The sequence below is a fragment of the Oryza glaberrima genome, chromosome 9 (assembly GCF_000147395.1).
Source record: "Oryza glaberrima chromosome 9, OglaRS2, whole genome shotgun sequence".
Lineage (NCBI taxonomy): Eukaryota > Viridiplantae > Streptophyta > Magnoliopsida > Poales > Poaceae > Oryza > Oryza glaberrima.
Window position 1 is genome coordinate 13,008,670 of NC_068334.1, and position 21,859 is coordinate 13,030,528.

Below are 21,859 nucleotides of genomic sequence, written 5' to 3' on the forward strand. Positions count from 1 at the left end.
TATCCAAAGGTTTTATAACTACATAAGCTTACACATTGAACAGTGAAGGATTAGAAGATTTCTTCCGGAGATGGTGACACTCAGAACTTCAGAAGTTCTGCAACTCTGACACAAGAAACATTGAATTAAGCAGCATATGCACTGTTGATGATATGATGTGCAGCAACATACTACTCCGTTCTAAAAAACGAATTCCTAGCTACGAAGATAGACACATGTGTCTAAATTTTTTTTTAGACGGAGGGATATGACTTATCAGCGATGATAAATCAAAACGCTTTCATTCATCGTTTCCGGCGCACAAAGCCAGTCGTGTCTGAATTCTGATGGAGTACAGAGACATGCATACTACTACTTCATTAATTATTGGAATAAATTAAATATTTTAAAATAAATTTATAAATAGTAGCAATAAATAACTTGGAATAAATTATCTATACAATAAAGTGAAGATTTTTCTTCCGAGAATATGGTTTTAAAGGTGTAGAGCAAATAATTCCTGATATTAATCTGATAAAGTAACTGAAAAGTAGAAAATAATACTGAGGAGTACGGTGAAGTGGCTCAATGGCACCATTTGACATACCAAACATGTCCTGCCACTGAGGAGTCAGGATAATAATAGTTTATATACTGAATCATATAGTAACTATAAGGCCATTCACAATACACATGTAGCATTCAGCCCTAGCATTCCACGTCGAAGATTCTCAGCCACATCGATCTCTCCCGTGCCCAAGTGAGAAAAGTGGAGGCAAAGTTGATCCCGCGTTCCTCATCAAAATGCGTTAGTGATTCTTTAGGGAAAGAGAGCACGGTGGCCAGGGCGGAGAAAGAGAGAACGAGGCAAGGGGGCAGGCATACCAGGGAGTCGCCGTCATCATCGTCTTTGAGATGCCACCGCTGTGCCGTTGAGCTACGTTGAACCACCGCCATGCTATCGAGCCACCACACCGGATCTAGAGAGCTCAGTAGAGGGAGAGGCGGCCTTTGCCACGGGCCATCGAATTGGGCTTGAGTGGCGTCTGGGAGTTGAGAGGCGCCGGTGGGGAGGGGGAGCAGCGAAGAGGAGGGAGAGCTGCCGCGGCGGTCGGGGAAGGGGAGCTACACCGGCGATGGTGGGAAACGGGAGCTGCCATGGGCTGGATCCGGGCATCTGGCTGCCCCGCCGCCGCTCCGCCTAGCGCTGTCGCTGCTCTGCTCGGCGTCGTCGTGGCTTCAATCACCTCTTTGCCCAGGCATCGTTGCCGAGAAGGACGCGTCGACATTCCAGATACGCCCCAAGCTCCTTGCCATCCACGCATGCACGCGGTTCCGAGCTCGTCGCTACTTCGATCCGCCAATGTCGGTGGTAGGGAGAGCGACGAAGGGGGATAGGGGCGCCGGCGGCGGGGTAGCCGAAGGAGGAGGCCTATGGTTGGTGGAGAAAGGAAAGGGAAGAGAGAGAGGAGAGATGAAAAGTGAGGAGAGAGAATGGGTGGGACCCACTATCGTGTACCGTGAAGAATAAAGTAGATCATATGCATTATGGATAGTGTTTCTTATAATGTTTCTAGCCTGGCTGATGACTTTGGCTCCTCAAATGCAGTAGCCGCACTGCTATTACCCCAAGTGCGTGGTTAGCTATTTAAAAAGAGAAAGTACGACAGATTATGGCATTTTAAAATCCAAAATATGGAAAGGGAACGTGATCATGACTAACAACCTATCCTCTTTTTAAAAAAGAGTTCATCAAAAGATTCAGCAATATGAGCAACTTAGACTTAAACAATGTGGCCTATCATCATTTCTCAATAATAAGTACAATTAACTAGCTCGACTAATTAATAACGAAGTGATAGAGACATAAGCTCCACTTATTTCGTACTCCATTTCGTAGCTAGTTTGCACATCACCAAACATTCAAGGCCACTGACACACAACAAGCAAGCTAGGCGGCGCCGGCGAGCTTTATTTTATATCTTGTCGTCGCCGGAGCCGCCGAGGCTGCTGCCGGCGACGTCGATGACGAAGCGGTAGCGGACGTCGTTCTTCTCCAGCCGCTCCATCGCGGTGTTGACGTAGTCCATCTTGATCACCTCCACTTCGGCGGTGATTCCGTGCTCGCCGGCGAAGTCGAGCATGGCCTGGCAGTCCCTGATGCCGCCGACGCAGTTGCCGGTGATGCCCTTCCCTCCCGGCACGATGGCGTACGCCGGCAGCTCCAGCGGCCTGGTCGGCGCGCCGACGAACACCATCTGCGCCATCGGCTTCATCAGCGCGAACAGCGGCGCGACCGGGTGCCACGCCGACACCGTGTTGAGGATCCCGTCCATGGTGCCCGCCGCCGCCGCAATCTGGCCCGCGTCGCGGCTGACGAGGAACTCGTCGGCGCCGAGGTGCTCCAGCGCCTCCCGCCGCTTCCCCGGCGACGTGCTGATGACGGTGACGCGCATCCCGAACGCCTTGGCGAACTTGACGGCGACGTGGCCGAGCCCGCCGAGGCCGACCACGCCGACGTGCTTCCCCGGCGCGTTCAGCCCGTGGATCACCATCGGGCTGTACACCGTCACGCCGGCGCACAGCAGCGGCGCCGCGCCGTCCAGCGGCAGCCCCGCCGGCACGCGGAGCACGTAGTGTTCGTTCACGACGATGGCGTCGGAGAAGCCGCCCTGGGTGGCCGCGCCGCCGTAGTCCTTGCCGTTCGACGTGATCACCATCGTCGGGCAGTAGTTCTCGTACCCCTTGCCGCAGCTGTCGCAGGTGCGGCACGACCCGACGAAGAAGCCCACGCCCACCGTGTCGCCGGCCTTGAACTTGGTCACGCCGGCGCCGGCGCCGGTGACGACGCCGACGATCTCGTGGCCGGGGACGACGGGGTACATGGCGTTGCCCCAATCGTTCTTGACGACGTGCAGGTCGGTGTGGCAGATGCCGCAGTAGAGCACCTTGATGGTGACGTCATCGTCCTTCTGAGCCCTGAAATGTTTTTGTCAGCAGCAGCAGCTGATAAGATTATCCATCAGACAGATTAGCCTTAAAAGTGACAGTTCATAGCCTCATACAGTAGCAAATTGAACACTACTCCAGATTATAGAATATAATTTACTGCCAAATTAATCAAAAGTCCATAGATCAAGTGAAAAACCATCTAAAACTTTCAGATAATGTAAAATAAAGAATCGGCTCTTGTTCTTGACTTCTTTGACTGCTGATTTCTAACTGACACTTGTACTGATCTGACAGCTAAACTATCTTGATCTATCCATTCTCCTAGCTATAGGATCTGAATCTTTAAACAACTCATCCACACAGAAACAGAGAGAAAAGGCATCTTCTCCAACTACAAAATCACGGTAAAAATTTTCTCACTGACCTCCTGGAGAAGTTGTACGGGGAGAGGACGCCGGAGTCGTCCCTGGCCGCCCAGCCGACAGCCGCCTTGCCATGCTCCTCCATCCCCCTGCTCCGCCGCTGCCGCGGTCGCACTCGCCCTCTTCAGGTTTCTCGCCGGCGACGAGGTGGTGGTGATGGTCACGGTCGCAGCAGCAGCAGGTGAAATGCTCCTGAGTTGCTGAAGAAGAAGCTTGCTGCTGGAGAATGGCAAGCGAGTGATCGCGAGTTCACCGGAGGAGGAGGAGGGGAAGGTGAGAAGCGAGGTGGTGTGCGTGCGAAAATGACGTGACATAACGGGCCGTTGCTATGATTTTTCCAAGCAGCCGTTAGCAGCGATTATATGTTGTATGTTAATCCCTCCGTTTCGTTTCAGGACGTTTTGATTTTGGTCAACATTAAACTGTTTTAAGTTTGATTAAATTTATAGAAAAATGTAGTAGTAATATTTTTAACCTAAGTTAAATTTATTATGAAAATATATTCAATTATTGATTAAACTAAATTTAGTATTATAAATATTACAAAAAAGTCTATAAACTTAGTCAAGTTTAAACAGTTTGACTAGATTAAAGTGAAAATATTTTATAAGGGAGTAAGTTTATAAAAATATATGAATAATATTAACGGCTGCTTGGAAAAATCCTAGCAACATGTAATCGTGGTGCACTGTATGTAGTAGAGTGGATAGGGAGGAGGTGATGGGAACAGGGGATCGAACTCGTGACCTCAACTACCATATGGTCTGGAAAATGGTTGAATGATTTTTTGTTATCATTGTTCGAATGTACATACGTACAAATGGATAATGAATCAGCTATTGTTAAAGTTGAAAATGGATTCGTATAGCTTTTCGAGAAATTCGTATATGTAATTTTTATTAATAAAAAAACGTATCGTTTAAGAGCTAAGTACTTCCTCCGTTCCATAATATAAGGGATTTTGGAGGACGAGATAGATTAGAGAGAACACAAAACAAGGACGAGATACAAGAACCATGTTAAAAGAAGGTGAAAACAAATTATACTCCTCCGGTCAATAGAGGGAATGGAGAGAAGTCCCCCGAAGCATCTACACCGCAGGTCTTGTTGGGAAAAAGGATATGAAAAAAAGAAGATGGAAGTCGTAGGTACTGCAACTCTACCAACACTACCAGCTGCAAGCCGCCTCCTCAAATACTCCATAGGAATTATTTTTGTTTAAAGCAAATATGGTCGTGTTTAGATTCAAACTTTTTTCTTTAAACTTTCAACTTTTCCGTCAAATCAAATGTTTGGACACATGTATAGAGCATTAATGTGGAGGAAAAAAACTAATTGCACAGTTTACATGTAAATCACAAGACGAATCTTTTGAACCTAATTACGCCATGATCTGACAATATGGTGCTACAGTAAACATTTGCTAATGACGGATTAATTAGGCTTAGTAGATTTGTCTCGCAGTTTACAGACGGAATCTGTAATTTGTTTTGTTATTAGTCTACATTTAATACTTCAAATGTGTTTCCGTATACTTAAAAAAAACTTTGGGACACGAACTAAACATAGCGTATGTTGCTGTAGAAGCACGAGCTTTCATACTAGTCATCAATCAAAAAACAAAAAATAAACAATTGGATACCAATGGTTTTTCTATTGCTCCTTATATAATTTTAACTAACTTCTAACAAAGCAAATACACCAATTTTTAAAATGTTGAAAACCCCTAACTTCCGTATAACCAGAAAAATGGTCCATAAAATAATAGTGTTGTAATATTTCCAATTAGAGAAAATTCATGAAATGCCATCGACAAGCACCCTAATCCCAGAAATAACATCGACAAGCGTAACTTCCCGAAAATGCCATCGTACAATCATTTTTCTTCCAGAAATGCCATCGCTATCAACGCACCGTTCATTCACACCGTTGCAACCGTAAATTTGACCAAATTACCCTTAGTCCAAAATTCCTCCTCATCGTCGGCCTCTCGTCAAGCCACGCTCGCCATTATCTCTTTCTCGTTCCTTGTTCACCTTACCATGCATGCTGAGCAAATAACCTTTTGACACGCTCTCGTTCCGTGCAGCCGATCGACGGGAACGCGATCATGCCCACAGTGCTCTGGAGCGCGCACTGGTCTTCGCCGCCGCTTCGGCATCATCGTCGCCCGGCCGAACCCGTCCACCCCGAGCAAAGCCATTGCGTCGTGAAGGGTCGCCTCATCCCCCTCTGCAAAACGCCCCCAAGAACCACCAAGATCGGTGGAGCAAGCTGGGAGATCGACTTCGTCTTCCCCAACTCCGGCCGCCGAGCACCATCTTGGCATCCTCCTTCTCCAGTGAGCCACCATCCGATTCCCCGTGCAGGTGTCATCCCTAGGACCTCAGAAGCTTCGCATGCACTTCCATTTTGCAGCTGAGAGGCCGAGGGAAGCCGGCGTCGTCATCGTGTTGTTTCCGCCGCCGCCGCCATGTCCTTCTATTGTCATGACCTTGCCGGAGCTCCTACTGCTTTGGCTAGATACTTGGTGAGTATCTTCGAGTCCCATAAGAGCAAGTTCCATAGTATAGCCCACTACTAGCTCCAATTCATTTATAGCCAATCTAATAGCCAATTCATACAATAGTTGCTTACTATACTATTAATATATGGTCACACCTGCCATATACACATTGCGTCTTGGAGTCCGTTCTGCAGCTGGCTACAAATCTGTAGCCCGCTGCTCTTCTCTCTCATCGTTTATCTCATTAAAATATGTTTATAGCTGGCTAATAGCCTACTATTATACCTGCTCTAAGAACACATGCACGTATGAAGTAGGCCTAACCCGAGCTCGACTTCCTTTTGCACCTATAGCCTAGTACCCACCGCCGCCCGCATTTACACCGATGCCGATTCCGTCCATCTCCGGCAATGTGGTCACCATGTACAGATTCGCAAGAGTACCCTCTACATTTTAGTTTTTGGTTGCGTCGGCCGAAGAGTAGCACACGTCGTGCCGCCGGGATGCCGCGCCCGGCTGTCGCGCCCTGTGCATATAGGAGCCGCTGTGGTGTTTTTTTCCATTTTATTTTTTTCGAGTGTGTGAATTGGGATGGTATATTTTGAATTGAGGGCAATTTGGTCATTCTTACGATTATAACGGTGTGCAATCAACGGCAGGTTGACGGCGATATCATTTCTAGGAGAGAAAGGCTTGTATGATGGCATTTCTTGGAAGTTACGTTCGTCGATGGTATTTCTGGGATTAGGGTTCTTGTCGATGGCATTTCATGGATTTTCTCTTCTAATGCGTGTGCATAATTATACCTAACAATTCTATTATCAATTAAAATTCGAAATTGTATAACCTCCTTTTTAATATATGATACCGTTAATTTTTTTAAGATATCTTTGACCATTTGTCTTATTCAAACTCTTTTAATTATCATTTATTTTATTGTGACTTGATTTATCGTCAAATATTTTTTAAATAAATTAAATATTTTTATTTGCAAAAAAGGTTTGAATAAAACGAATGATAAAATGTTTGTAGAAAAATTAATGGCGGTTATATATTAAAAAATAGAGGTAATAACACTTAACAAACAATGTGCAAGGAAAAAAGAGCTATATTTTTTTAAGCTTCAGCCGCCAAGCGTGTCATTTTGTTTGCATAGAGAGATAGGGTGGTTACAGTTGTACGAACTACAATTAAATTCTTCATTTCACTAATATTATTCATATATTTTATAAACATAACATACAACGAGATGGTTAGAGTCGATCGCGCGAATGTGCGATTTCATATACTAGTATGAAAAGAAACTTAAATTAATTATTTTGAGGTGCCCTGACGTAAAGCGAGAAAATATACGTTTATCTCGAAGGTATACTCTACACGGTAAAAAAAACTATCATCTACTGTACTGTTTTGTCTTGATCATCCCGATCAGATACTCGGACGCAACTGTCATGGAAGGACAGCCACAAAGCCGGAAGAAAAATCGTCGCGTGCGTCCCAACCCAAATGGATTCCAATGCCGACACAGTCGCTTTTGCTTATATATCGATGCTTTGGTTTGTTTTGCGCACATGCCCTCGGGGCCCAAACGTACGTACTACTCTCTCCATCTTGGTACGAACAAAGATTAATTCTACTTATCATCTATTTAAACATACTACTAGTCATTTCTCGTAAACAAGCGATTCATTAATATTTACATTTCTCGATATCCATATAGCCAATCTTACGTGGAAAAAGAGAGAGTCACGCATTAAATCTGAGAAAATCATTATTTGAAAATATGACTATTAAAAGTAGATGGATAAGTACATTTCAGTCCTTATGTTTTCGCATGCTTTAGCCTTTAGTATTTGGTCTCAACAAAGCTGAGTTGGATACTTTCTTATAAATCCAACGTAATCAACGAAGACAGACAGGCATAATTATTGCCCGGCACATGTGCAGCAGAGTTGAGGCCTTTCATCATCAGTGTTGTTTCATCTAATCAATGATGAAAAAAAAAATCTTTTACCCCCTAAACTTGGAAGAGAAATAGGTCTAATATCATGAATTTTAAATTCGAACATTCAACCCCTAAATTTTATAATACCATTCAAATTACTCCTAAAATGGTTTTGGATAGTGACTAGGTATTTAGAATCTTAAATAAGTGGTTTTGAATAACTAATATAGCTTGTTTACATATCCTCAACCATCGTTCATTAATTTCTATTCTATAATGATATATTACTTAGTATTATATTTACATCGATCCATTTGTAAAAAAGAGAAAAAAAAATAGGGTTCAAAACAAAAGATTTTGGTGAAGATTTGAAGATATATTAACAATTCATATACCATGTAGTCAAAATCATCCGACATACATACAAATCTAGAATAAAACCACCCTACAAAACCAACATACTTAGAGTGTTACGTAAACGATATACAATATTGTATAGCTTAGGGGTTGAATATCCGATTTCAAAAGTATAGGAGACTAGATGGACTTTCAATCAAAAAGTTAGAACGATATTTAGACTTTTCCAATCAATGATACATGATGTTTGGACCGAATGGAGTATTAGTACAAATTAAGGTGCGAATTTGAAAGGGCAACATATCTTTTTTTTTTGAGAAGAACTGAAGAAAGCTCCCATCGGTTGCCTACAGCTCATAAGCCGTGGTCAAAATTTAGAATAGTTTTTTTTTTCGTCATAGTTTATTTTAACTATTGGTTTTTATCTCGCTAATGACATCCAAATGAAATAATTTACTCCTAAATTATATTTTTTTTTCTAATAATCTTATAGTCAACATTACATAAACCAATAGCACCAGCGAACTCCACGTTATTTTAAGGAGTCATCTTAAAAGAAACTCTTCTTTTCTTTTTTCTTTATTTTAAAGGAACGGAAAAGCATATTAATGCGACATGCTTCACGGGCTCATAAACATTACGGTTTTCATTAATAAAAAGTACATATATGAATTTCTCGAAAAAGCTATACGAATCCATTTCCAACTTTATATTAGCTAACTCATTTGTCCGTACACTCGAACAATGATAACAAAAATCAGTCAACCGGCATTCATCCTCGCCAAGATCAAGGAGGAAGGTCGGGCATGGGTCAAAGCAGGAGCCTCAAACCTTCAAGAGTTTGGAATCTTAGGAGATATCACTTAAACCTCACTTTTTATGGATTTAGTTCTTTGGACTAGCCCTATACATATTTTTGTTGCTCTGTATTTTCTCCATCTTTATCAATATACGAGACAAAACTTTTGCCCTTCTTTCAAAAAAAAATCATTCAATCATTTGCAGACTACTCCCTCCGTAAAAAAAAGACGAATTGGACGGGATATGACACATTCTAATACAATAAATTTGGATATAGATATGTTGAGTACTATGTTAGTTTTTTATGAGACGGCGGAAGTAGACAGTAGTTGAGGTCACGAATTCGATCCCCTGTCCCCATCACCTCCTCCCATACTGGACTACATACAGTGCACCACGATTACATGTTGCTAGGATTTTTTCCAAGCAGCCGTTATGTCACGTCATTTTCGCACGCACACCACCTTGCGTCTCACCTTCCCCTCTTCCTCCGGTGGACTCGCAATCACTCGCTTGCCATTCTCCAGCACCAGCAGCAAGCTTCTTCTTCAGCAACTCAGCAGCACTTCACCTGCTGCTGCTGCGACCGCCGTGACCATCACCACCTCGTCGCCGGCGAGAAACCTGCAGAGGGCGAGGGCGAGTGCGGCGGAGCAGGGGATGGAGGAGCAGGGCAAGGCGGCTGTCGGCTGGGCGGCCAGGGACGACTCCGGCGTCCTCTCCCCGTACAGCTTCTCCAGGAGGTCAGTGAGCTTCTGAGCTCTGTCACTGAGAACTCTCACCGTTTTGTTTGTTCTCGTGTGAGAATTTTCGCCATGATTTTTGGAGTTGGAGAAGATGCCTTGTCTCTCTGTTTCTGTGTGGATGAGTTGTTTCAAGATTCAGATCCTATAGCTAGGAGAATGGATAGATCGAGATAGTTTAGCTGTCAGATCAATACAAGTGTCAGTCAGTTAAAAATCAGCAGTCAAACAAGTCAAGAACCAGAGCCGATTCTTTATTTTACATTATCTGAAAGTTTTAATAGTCTTTCACTTGATCTATGCACTTTTTGATTAATTTGGCAGTAAATTATATTCTATAATCTGGAGTAGTGTTCAATTTGCTACTGTATGAGGCTATGAACTGTCACTTTTGCGGCTAATCTGTCTAGTGGATAATCTTATCTGCTTCTGCTGACTAAAAAAAATTTCAGGGCTCAGAAGGACGATGACGTCACCATCAAGGTGCTCTACTGCGGCATCTGCCACACTGACCTGCACATCGTCAAGAATGATTGGGGCAACGCCATGTACCCCGTCGTCCCCGGCCACGAGATCGTCGGCGTCGTCACCGGCGTCGGCGCCGGCGTGACCAAGTTCAAGGCCGGCGACACGGTGGGCGTGGGCTACTTCGTCGCGTCGTGCCGCGGCTGCGAGTGCTGCGGGAATGGGTACGAGAACTACTGCGCCAAGATGGTAACCACCTGCAACGGCGTCGACCACGACCACGGCGGCGGCGCGGCCACCCAGGGCGGCTTCTCCGACGCCATCGTCGTCAACGAGCACTACGTGCTCCGCGTGCCGGCGGGGCTGCCGCTGGACAGCGCGGCGCCGCTGCTGTGCGCCGGCGTGACGGTGTACAGCCCGATGGTGATCCACGGCCTGAACGCGCCGGGGAAGCACGTCGGCGTCGTCGGCCTCGGCGGGCTCGGCCACGTCGCCGTCAAGTTCGCCAAGGCGTTCGGGATGCGCGTCACCGTCATCAGCACGTCGCCGGGGAAGCGGCAGGAGGCACTGGAGCACCTCGGCGCCGACGAGTTCCTCGTCAGCCGCGACGCGGGCCAGATGGCGGCGGCGGCGGCCACCATGGACGGGATCCTCAACACGGTGTCGGCCTGGCACCCGATCGCGCCGCTGTTCTCGCTGATGAAGCCGATGGCGCAGATGGTGTTCGTCGGCGGGCCGACCAGGCCGCTGGAGCTGCCGGCGTACGCCATCGTGCCCGGAGGGAAGGGCATCACCGGCAACTGCGTCGGCGGCATCAGGGACTGCCAGGCCATGCTCGACTTCGCCGGCGAGCACGGCATCACTGCCGAGGTGGAGGTCATCAAGATGGACTACGTCAACACGGCGATGGAGCGGCTGGAGAAGAACGATGTCCGCTACCGCTTCGTCATCGACGTTGCCGGCAGCAGCCTCGCCGGCTCCGGCGACGCCAAGATATAAAGCTCGCCGGCTTGCTTGCTTGCTTGTGTCGACGGCGCCGGCGCCGCCTAGCTTGCTTGTTGTGTGTCAGTGGCCTTGAATGTTTGGTGATGTGCAAACTACTACGAAATGGAGTAAGAAATAAGTGGAGCATATGTCTCCATCACTTGGTTATTAATTAGTCGAGCTAATTAATTGTACATATTGAGAAATGATGATAGGCCACATTGTTTAAGTCTAAGGTCTATTTGGGAATTGGGATAGCTTGAGATTATGAGAAGCAGCTATTTGGTAGCTAGCTTATCAGAATCTGGAAAAATTAGGTTTCCCAGCTTCTGGTTTATAGTTCATTTCATGGATTTTACAGCATAGCTTCTTATAATCTGGATCAAAAGCTAGACTGTTTAGAGAGTTTCTGATTCTGGGAGAAGCTGCAGTAGCTAGAATCTTCCCCAAACGCAGACCCTAAGTTACTCATATTGCTGAATCTTTTGATGAACTTTTTTTATGGGATAGGTTGGACATAATCACGTTCCCTTTCCACTTTGGATATTAAAAATGCCATAATTTGTCCTACTTTCTCTTTCTAAATAGCTAACCACACACTTATAGTTACTATATGATTCGGTATATAAACTATTACAAAAACGCTTTGTATCTTACATCCGATATGGACGAAACTCCAGAAGGTCGTATATGGGACCCATACCCGAAACCTTCCCCCAACCTTATCTCATTCTTCCTCATCCCCAACCACACTCGACAGCAGTTATCTCTCGGCGGCGACCTGGACGGCGCAGAGGCTCCGAGGCGGCCGCACGTGCCGGAGGCGAAGAGGGAGAGCCAGGCGACGAGCACGGTGCCGAGGAGGACGAGGCCGCCGAGCACCATCCACAGCTGCTCGCGCGTGCGCCGGGTGGAACACCACCGTGCACCACACCAGCAGCACTGCCATGGCTAGGCACGACCACATCAACCTCATCCTCTCCCCCGCCGCCGCCGCCGCTCGCTGCCGTCCTCCTCCTCTTCTCGCCTCCACGTCCACCTCGTCGACCGGCTCCCTCTCGTGGTGCGCCATTGTGAGCTACCGCTGGTGGTCGTGGTCATCCCGTGGCACGCTGCTGCTGCCATGCGAAGTGAAGAGGGAGGAGGGCTCTATGGTTGGTGGCAAAGGTGATGAGGCTTGTGGCAACGTCGAACTAGCTAGCGAGAATTGTTGCACACTACATGTCTTTTTGTTGCACATAGTGTGTTCGTGATGTTGCAATCCGTCTTTTCTGGATGTTTCTTAAATCAGTATTAGATGTTGCATTTGGTTTCTTTGGATGTTCCACATATTGGGTTTTTGTTGTTGCATACGATGCTCTTGAATGTTGCATTCGATAGAAACATCTTCAATAAAGCGGTGAAACATTCTTGAAAGATGAAACATCAAGGAACAATTCATGTTGAAACTTTTTTTTTCGAGTGATGAAACATTGCAACATTCATTTAACATACATTGAAACATCATTCGGAGATTTCATGTTGAAACATTTTTTTTCGAGCGATGAAACATTGCAACATTTATTTAACATATATTGCAACATCGTCCGGATATTTGCAAATCTCTGGACGTCCGATGCGTAGCACTCTCTAAACTATTATTAACCTTTGTAGATTGTCCTGACTACTGAGTAGCAGGAGTGTAGGACAGGTTTGGTCAGCCAAATGGTGCCATGTTCCTTTGAGCCACTTCACCGTATTATTCTCTACTTTTATGTTACTTTATCTGAATATTATAAGGAATTATTTGCTCTGCACCATTAAAACTATATTCTCGATGGATGAAAACAGTTGGAAATGATCGGAAAGTCCCTTACCATTTTCATTTTCATATCTCTTTTTCTTTAAAATGGAGTCGGAACGGTAGACCCGAAAACGGTAACGATGTCGGTAATATTGGTATATTGAAAACGGAACCATCGGAACAGGGTCTACCGATATTGGACGGAAGTTGAAAATTCATGTTGAAAACAATGGAGTGTAGCATAATCACACATTTAACTATGCATGAAGATGACTTTGTAACTTCATTCTTACATCATAACACTCCACATAACACCGTTATATGATGATTATTGATATGATAATAAGTTTGACGAACAATATAAACAAAGTTCAACAATACTTCAAAATCGATAAGTTGAGAAAATCAAAGTTCAGCAAAGTCCACATGCCATGCCTTAGAGTTAACAACGTTTTCCTCTGACCACTTCCCTTTCCTCTGCAAGCCTACTAGGCTTCTTTCATTCATGGGCTTACGATAGGTTGTGCTAGTTGTTCCGTTGAGGAACTTTTGGAATTTTAACGGAAATTACTTGACAAATATGGTTATCGACAAAACGGACGGAAAAATCTCCATCCCATTTCTGCTACCATTTCCAGAAGATATTACTGTTTCCATTTCCGACACCGACAATTACTTATACCAACTAAAATGGTTGGCGCAAACCGAAAACACCAGGAGATCTAGAAAATTTCTGTACGTTTTCACCCCTAATTTTAATTAGTCATGCTAGTTAATTGTACTTATTAAGAAACGATGATAGGCCACATTGTTTAAGTGTAAGTTGCTCATATTGCTCAATCTTTTGATGAACTTTTTTTTTATAGGATAGGTTATTAGTCATGATCACGTTCCCTTTCCATTTTGGATATTAAAATGCCATAATCTGTCCTATTTTCTCTTTCTTTAGGCCCATTTCTTTTTCTCAACTTTAAACTTCATCTTTCTCATTTTCCGTTAACACGTTTTTCAAACAGTTAAATTGTGTATTTTTTTACAAAAAGTTTCTCATTTTCCGTTAACACGTTTTTCAAAGTTAAATTGTGTATTTTTTTACAAAAAGTTTCTATGTAGAAGTTGTTTAAAAAAATCAAATAAATCTATTTTTTAATTTTATAATAGTTAATCATGTGCTAATGAGTTTTCTTCTTTTTGAGTGGCAGGACAGGTTTGGTCAGTTAAATGGTGCCATGTTCTTTTAAGCCACTTTACCGTATTATTCTCTATTTTTTAGTTAGTTTATCGGATTATTATCAGAAATTATTTGTTCTGCACCTTTAAAACCATATTCTCTGATAAAAAAATTCTTCACGTTACTGCACCGATAATTTATTTTAAGTTATTTATTGCTACTATTTATAAGTTTATTTTTGAAATATTTAATTTATTCCTATAATTAATGAAGTAGTAGTCACGACTGGCTTTGTCCGGAAACAATGACTGAAAGCGTTTTGATTTATCGCTGATAAGTCGTCATTGCATATGTTACTGCGCATCATATCATCAACAGTGAATGCTGCTTAATTCAAAGTTTCTTGGGTCAGAGTTGCAGAACTTCTGAACTTTTGAGTGTCACCATCTCCGGAAAAAATCTGCTAGGAGTAATCCTTCACTGTTAAATGTGTAAGAGCTTATGTAATCATAAAACCATTGGATAATGTCAAATGTCATGATCCAGCGCAGCACGAGCCGAATAAGAACCTTATCTTTTTACTTATACTTATATTTATCAGTCAAAATTTAAATTTTCAGTTTTAAATTTAGACTGATTTTGAGGTTTTTTCATCGATGTTTATTTTTCAGTCTTTGCTTTTGGACCATTAAAAACACGCGTATAAAAATTTTATTCCCAAATTACTTTTCTTTTAAAATATGTTGTTTTGCTTATTCCGTGAATAAGCGAAATGATGGCTCATGTTTATTTTTCAGTTTTTGCTTTTGAACCATTAAAAACACGCGTATAAAAATTTTATTCTCAAATTACTTTTCTTTTAAAATATGTTGTTTTTGCTCATTCCGTAAGCTAGCCAACGTACGGCTCATGATCAGCAGCCGGCGGCTAAGGACAGCAGCAAGTAGGGCTAGTTGCAAAGAAAATAGATGAGATATTGACCGCGTCGGTGATGACTGTTTTTCTCCGATTGATTACGGAGATACTCACTCCCTTCCGTTTCTAAATATTTGACGTTATTGGCTTTTTTAAACATGTCTTTTTTAAAAAAAATTAAGTAATTATTAATTCTTTTCCTATCATTTGATTCATTGTTAAATATACTTATATATATATATATATATATATATAATTTTACATATTTCTCTAAAGTTTTTGAATATGACGAATGGTTAAAGATGTGCTAAAAAGTCAACGGTGTCAAATATTTAGAAATTGAGGGAGTATATTTTACTGTATCAAGCTCATGACTAACACTATTAGGTACTACTTCCTCGGTTTCATATTATAAGTCATTTAACCTTTTTCTAGTCAAACTTTATTAGGTTTAACCGAATTTGTAGAATAATTTGTCAATATCTCAAATATCAAATCATTTTAATTAAATATAACATTGAATATATTTTTAATAATATGTTTGTTTTGTGTTGAAAATACTACTAGATTTTTCTATAAACTTAGACAAACATATTTAGTTAAGAAAAAAATTAAACGACTTATTATATATAAAACGGAGGGAGTATTCTACTGTATCAAGCTCCTGACTAACACTAGTTGTATTGGTACAAAACCGGGAGAATAAAATGGCCATTGTTTGGTCTTGATTTGTTCACATGGCACAGTAGCTCGAGATACAATCGTATTGTCTGACGTCGCCATTGTGTAGATTAGCTTCTTTGGATGTCTATTTAATCCGGTTTCACGCCCAGATTCCTGAATCCAAAACCAATTAGTAGTATCGATTACTGAGGAAGAAGAGCTTAGCAAGGAGTGGTCGATCGTCATCAATGGAGCACAACGGCACGGCGGCGCTCGGCTGGGCGGCGAGGGACACCTCTGGCCACCTCTCACCGTTCAGCTTCACAAGAAGGTTATAATTACCTACTACTTCCTCTTTCCCAAAATATTGCTATCTATGAATATTGTCTAGGATCTGGCTAGATTCGTTGATCGACCCATCCTAGAGAGCAAACATTTTAGAATGGAGGTAGTATATAACTCTGTCTCGAGCTCACCGTCGTCGTCGTTGTCATCGTCGTCGTCGTCCTTGTTCCGACCTGCCATGGCCATCACTGAACTTCTGCGACGGCGATGTGTGGTGCAGGGTTCAGCAGGAAGACGACGTGACGATCAAGGTGTTCTACTGTGGCATCTGCCACACCGACCTGCACATCATCAAGAACGAGTGGGGCAACGCCATGTACCCCGTCGTCCCCGGGCACGAGATCGTCGGCGTCGTCACCGGCGTCGGCGCCGGCGTGACAAAGTTCAAGGCCGGCGACACGGTGGGCGTGGGCTACTTCGTCGACTCGTGCCGCGCCTGCGACAGCTGCGGCAAGGGGTACGAGAACTACTGCCCGACGATGGTGATCACGTCGAACGGCACGGACTACGGCGGCGCCACCACCCAGGGCGGCTTCTCCGACGTCATGGTCGTGAGGCAGGACTACGTGTTGCGCGTCCCGGCGAGCCTGCCGCCGGACGGCGCGGCGCCGCTGCTGTGCGCTGGCGTGACGGTGTACAGCCCGATGGTGGAGTACGGCCTGAACGGTCCCGGGAAGCACCTCGGCGTGGTCGGCCTCGGCGGGCTGGGCCACCTGGGTGTCAAGTTCGGCAAGGCGTTCGGGATGAAGGTGACGGTGATCAGCTCGTCGCCGGCGAAGCGGGGGGAGGCGCTGGGGCGGCTCGGCGCCGACGCGTTCCTGTCGAGCCGCGACGGCGAGGGGATGGCGGCGGCGGCGGCGACGATGGACGGGATCATCGACACGGTGTCCGCGGGGCACCCGCTGGTGCCGCTGCTGTCGCTGCTGAAGCCCAAGGGGCAGATGGTGGTGGTGGGCGCGCCGGCGACGCCGCTGCAGCTGCCCGCGTACGCCATCATCGAGGGCGGGAAGCGCGTCGCCGGGAACGGCGTGGGCAGCGTGGCCGAGTGCCAGGCGATGCTGGACTTCGCCGGCGAGCACGGCATCGCCGCGGACGTCGAGGTGGTCGCCATGGACGCCGTCAACGCCGCCCTCGGCCGCCTCGAGAGGAACGACGTGAGGTACCGCTTCGTCGTCGACGTCGCCGGCACAATGCACGCTGCCGCCGCCGCCGCTGTGTCGTCCTAGGCTCCTAGCTATGTAGCCTTCGTGTCAACGTGCTTGCGTGTCATTGTGTGTAACCGTGCAAGGAGAGGCGTTTGGTGTGCGCCGTTTTGGGGAAAATATGGGGGTGGAAACCACGTACACGATGGAAACTTGAATACTATCGTTGGATTAAATAATAGACGATTGACATTTGTTCACGTCATCACGAGTAAAAATTTTACTCACAGATTTACTCGTGAGTAAAAATTTTACTGTACGTGATAACGTGGATGATTCTCGAACATTTATTTCTCGATCTAACGGTAGTTTCCACAACATATATGGTCCACTATATATTTTCTTCCGTTTTGGCGTGTGCCGCCATCGATGGAGCAATAACAGTGGACCGTCATGGGTCGTGGGCCTGTGATGGGTTATGTGGGCCACCTCGAATTGGGCCCTTCTCTGATCTGATTCTTTGTCCAAAGATTTGTCCGATTGGAAAGGTCTACTTTATACTTAGACTATGTTTCAATTTAAAATAAGTTCACTTTAGATACCTCAATCTGTCCCCGAGTCTGAAATTCATCCCCGGACCACAAAACCACATACAATACATTCCCCACCTTACAAAAATAGTGCAAACGAGATCTCTCGATGGTATTTTCTCCGGTTTTAGCTGACATGGCACCTACGGTGGCGACGACAGTCAGCTTGGGATTGGTGGCTTTGGGCGTGGCTGGAGCTCAAAGCCACCACATAGGCCCCACCTTTTTTATTATTTTGTGGCAATAACTGACATGTGGGCCTCATAGTTTTTTTTATTTTTTCGGATCGAATTGGCACATAAGCGCAACGTCAATGTCACATGGGTCCCGATGGCTGGTCCGTCATTGTGCCTCTACAGAAGGTGGATAGGGAGCTCAAGGCATAGTATGGGGATCACATCCTTCCCACCATTGCTGGGTAATATTTATAACATTTAATTAGTTTCATCAAATCAATAATTGAATATATTTTCATAATAAATTTGTCTTGGGTTAAACATGTTACTACTTTTTTCTATAAATTTGATCAAACTTAAGGCAGTTTGACTTTCACCAAAATCAAAATGTCTTATAACCTAAAATGGATGGAGTACTAATATGTGGGGCTACTATTTATTTATTGAGAGAACTCCTTATATGTCATTCCAAATTGGCCGCCACTAGAAAATGGATCCTCCCGTATATGACTTTGGTTTAAGTTTGTCCACCCTCTTATGCCACTACCGTCACTGCTCTGCATGTTGACTATTACTAGTATTTACAAAAGAAAATAGGTATGTCCGTACGTACAATATGGAATACATACATGCATGAAAAAACGAAAAAAAAAGGGTGCATTCAAATAAAAAAACAAATAAACCTATCTTTTTTAGGCTTTGCTCCATCCTCTCTCTTCTCTAATGGCCCAATTCACAATAGTCTAGTGGCCTAATTTGATAATTCACACATGCTATTATGCTTTTGGCAGTAAATTTTTGCTAGATATTAGACAATTCACAAAAAAAAAAAATATTTAGCTCCTTTACATTAGGAATATCCAACTTTAAAATCTTGGGTCCTCCCAATGATTGACTAATTTACACTAAGTTTATAAGTTGTGGCACAATGTTGAGTCTTACGTGTTAAAATTGATAAAGCATTCATGAGAAAAGAAGGCTAAAAGAAATACTCTTGGAAACTATGTTGGTCACGCTTTCATCATTGCACGCATATAGTAGGAGTATATAAGTGACAACTCAGGTTAACACTTAATTTCCACCCGCTCCTTGAGGCCTTTCTGGATGGGACTTAACTCCGACCAATCCACGCATACAGGGCAGAATTTTGGTTTTCAGCCTACACATATCGACATATATAGATGGGCTGGAATTATGACCGTGCAAACGAGGCCTAATAGTTTTTTCTTCGAATAAGTTCGCTTTTGGTCTCTCTATTTGTCGTCCGGTCCGATTTTCGTCCCTTAGCCGCAAAACCGAGTACGACGGGTCCTCCAACTTACGAAATCGTTTAAACGAGGTCCCACGGCAGTATTGTACCCAGATTTTGCTGATGTGGCTCCCTTGACTAGGTCTTCGTCATACGTGGTATTGATATGGCGCTTACATGGTAATTCAATCTCGGAAAAATAATTAAAACAGTGGGACCCACATGTCAGCTTCACATACATAATAATAAAAAAATAGTGGGGTCCATCTTTACGGTCATCCTCTCTCTCTCTCTCTCTCCCCGGTCAGTGGAGAATGATGGGTGGCAGCCGGAGTGGTCGGCCGGTATAGCAGGGCGGGTAGCGCTGGAGCGGTCAATGGCTGGCGGCAAGAAGGGCGCCAAGGACCGGGAGCCGCTCTCCTCCTCCTTGTCGGCTGCGGGAGGGGAGATGTTGGCGGCGGCCTCGACAGGGAGCTGCTCTCGCTGATGGTGGCCATGGACAGGGAGATGTCAGCGGTGGCCTCGGTGGGGAGCCGCTCTTGCTGATAGTGGCCGCGGGCGGGGAGATGTCGGCAACGGCCTCCGTGGTTGGGGTTTTCCGTCGAGAGACCTTAGTTGCACTGGTTTCGTGACCAAGGGACAAAATCGGACTGGGCGACAAATAGAGGGACCTAAAGTGAACTTATTCCTTATTTCTTGTCTGCAAATGGCACGTTCAGTTTACAAGCAGTAGCATGCTGAGTTTGGCAGCCCGGTAGTTCCGTCGTAGGCCACCTGTCTTGATAAAATGGGCTTTTTATCAAGAGACCCATTTTAGCTGGGCTCTCTTGATAAAAAAAACCCATTTTATTCCGCCCTCTCCCAGTTCATTTATTGGGAAACGTCCAACTTACGTCCCTCAACTATAGCCAATCTAATTCGCATCTCTCACCCGCGAAACCTATATGTAGGCTCCCTCAACTATTCAAATTGACTCATTTTGTCTTCACGAGTGGGATGATTGTTTTGTCCTACATGGCAAATTAACATGGTTTTCATCCGACGATGTGTTTTACGTGCTATTGTAGTTAATAAAGAAAACAAAATCTCAATGGCCCCATCTTCATCCCTATCTCTTTGCTCATAGTCTCATCGATGATAGGCAGCCCAAGAAGGTGGTGACAAAGGAGAGGTGAAGCCCGAGGCAAAGAGTGTGCCGGCAAGACGAGGCCTAGAGTGTGACGGCCACTCTGCCCTCACTACCCTCTTCCAATCCGCCAACTGCCGTCTTCGCCCTATGGACCCGGTGGCTCTGTTGGTTTAGCATAGTCAGAACCCCTCGCTGGTCTTCCTGGGGGCTTGGGCAGGAGGAAAAGAACGGAGATCAAGTGCAGACAGAAGTAGTGGTGCTGGTGGTTGAGGTTGACGGACAGTGTACTCTAGCTGTTCTTGCAAAACCTTCACGATTATACACGCTCGAGGGCTCCAAGCCCTCCTTGCCACAACCACCCTCCCCTCTTCCCCCTTCCTCCCCATTGAGCCACAACCACCCTAAGGCGACAGTGCTAAATGTGGTGGTGTCGAGCCCCATCGCGTGGCCACCGTTGAGATGGAAAGATAGTTGTGGTAATGTCGGTGATGTAAGCCCCATCTCATGGCCGCCGTCGGGAAGGAAAGATAGTTATAGGTTGTCCCTCTAGATCAGCGGGCTGGCAGGGACGAGCCGCTTAGGCGGACGAACAACCACAATAAAATGCTGCTCCAGTGATCCCTCTAGACATATCCTCTCTCCTTGCTTCCTGCCACCACTAACATGGAGCTCGGAGCCATCGTCGTCATGGAGCTAGATGGAGAGGCGCACTTGGGGCTCAGTGGCATGGAGCATGAGACAGAGGGTGGAGGGGACACCAGCATGCGGTGGTGATTGAGCTCGAGATCAGCCGTACAGAGCGAGGGGAAGAAAAGAAAGAGAGTTGTCTGTCCCATAAATTCTTTTAGTATCTACTACTACTACTACTACTACTACTACTACTACTATTATTATTATTATTTGTTGATTGCAATTGCACGTATGCTCTACATAGGCACCACGTTAGGTAAGGCCGGGTATGTGTCACGTTGGCCGTAGGACATAACTACCATCCAAACCCCTTGAGAAGGCAAAATGAGCCATTTTTTATAGTTGAGGGAATCCTCATGTCTGGTTTGTGGTTGACCGTTGCGAATCGGCCTGAGGGTCCGAGGCTATAGTTGAGGGAGGCAAAATGTACGTATTTATTTTATTTGAGAATTTAGTACAGTCCTGCCTAACAAATATATAGCCTCATATTTTTGCTTTTGATTACGCTTATTGGTACAGCTTATTAGCAAAAAAAAAATTGTTGGTGAAACTTTTATATACGTGTCCTTAGCGATTTAAAAGCAAATATTTTAAAATAAACTATGAGGAAAATTCAAAAAATCAACTCTAAATCTAAGTTTTAAAATTTAAATTTTGGCTTATATATATAAGCATAAGCTCAACAATGGAGCTAATAGGCATGTAGCTTTTTTTAATAATAGATTAAATAAAACACGGCCTCTATATCCCGAAAAATATACACAGCCACAATAGGCATGTAGCTACACCTATCTAAGCTCTGCACATACATTCCAAAATATTAATGTAAAACACATTGACATACAAATTTGA

General features: G+C 44.7%; 3 protein-coding genes and 1 pseudogene across 3 annotated transcripts; 2 read left to right on the top strand and 2 right to left on the bottom strand.

The window, feature by feature from the left end:
* Window positions 1–1,661: 1,661 nt before the first annotated feature.
* On the bottom strand, window positions 1,662–3,667 carry LOC127784738 (probable cinnamyl alcohol dehydrogenase 8B). The gene is given in 3 exon segments (XM_052312085.1): window positions 1,662–2,958; window positions 3,356–3,447; window positions 3,449–3,667. Coding segments are annotated over 3 exon segments (1,314 nt in total). The 3' UTR covers window positions 1,662–1,955.
* Window positions 3,668–9,378: 5,711 nt separating this feature from the next.
* Window positions 9,379–11,348, top strand: LOC127784737 (probable cinnamyl alcohol dehydrogenase 8C). The gene is made up of 2 exons (XM_052312084.1): window positions 9,379–9,705; window positions 10,158–11,348. Exons 1-2 carry the CDS (start codon window positions 9,398–9,400, stop codon window positions 11,167–11,169), a joined length of 1,320 nt encoding a protein of 439 aa, XP_052168044.1. The 5' UTR covers window positions 9,379–9,397; the 3' UTR covers window positions 11,170–11,348.
* Window positions 11,349–11,524: 176 nt separating this feature from the next.
* LOC127783754 (uncharacterized) lies at window positions 11,525–12,226 on the bottom strand (annotated as a pseudogene).
* A 3,485-nt stretch (window positions 12,227–15,711) lies between these two features.
* Window positions 15,712–17,665, top strand: LOC127784923 (probable cinnamyl alcohol dehydrogenase 8D). The gene is made up of 2 exons (XM_052312341.1): window positions 15,712–16,017; window positions 16,252–17,665. Exons 1-2 carry the CDS (start codon window positions 15,935–15,937, stop codon window positions 17,255–17,257), a joined length of 1,089 nt encoding a protein of 362 aa, XP_052168301.1. The 5' UTR covers window positions 15,712–15,934; the 3' UTR covers window positions 17,258–17,665.
* The last annotated feature ends 4,194 nt before the right edge of the window (window positions 17,666–21,859 follow it).

Bases quoted from the DNA above. Each gene is read 5' to 3' on its own strand.
- LOC127784923 (XM_052312341.1), top strand. From the start codon at position 15,935: ATGGAGCACAACGGCACGGCGGCGCTCGGCTGGGCGGCGAGGGACACC. The intron at 16,018-16,251 runs GTTATAATTACC...TGTGTGGTGCAG, and splicing joins CCGTTCAGCTTCACAAGAAG to GGTTCAGCAGGAAGACGACG.
- LOC127784737 (XM_052312084.1), top strand. From the start codon at position 9,398: ATGTCACGTCATTTTCGCACGCACACCACCTTGCGTCTCACCTTCCCC. The intron at 9,706-10,157 runs GTCAGTGAGCTT...AAAAAATTTCAG, and splicing joins CCGTACAGCTTCTCCAGGAG to GGCTCAGAAGGACGATGACG.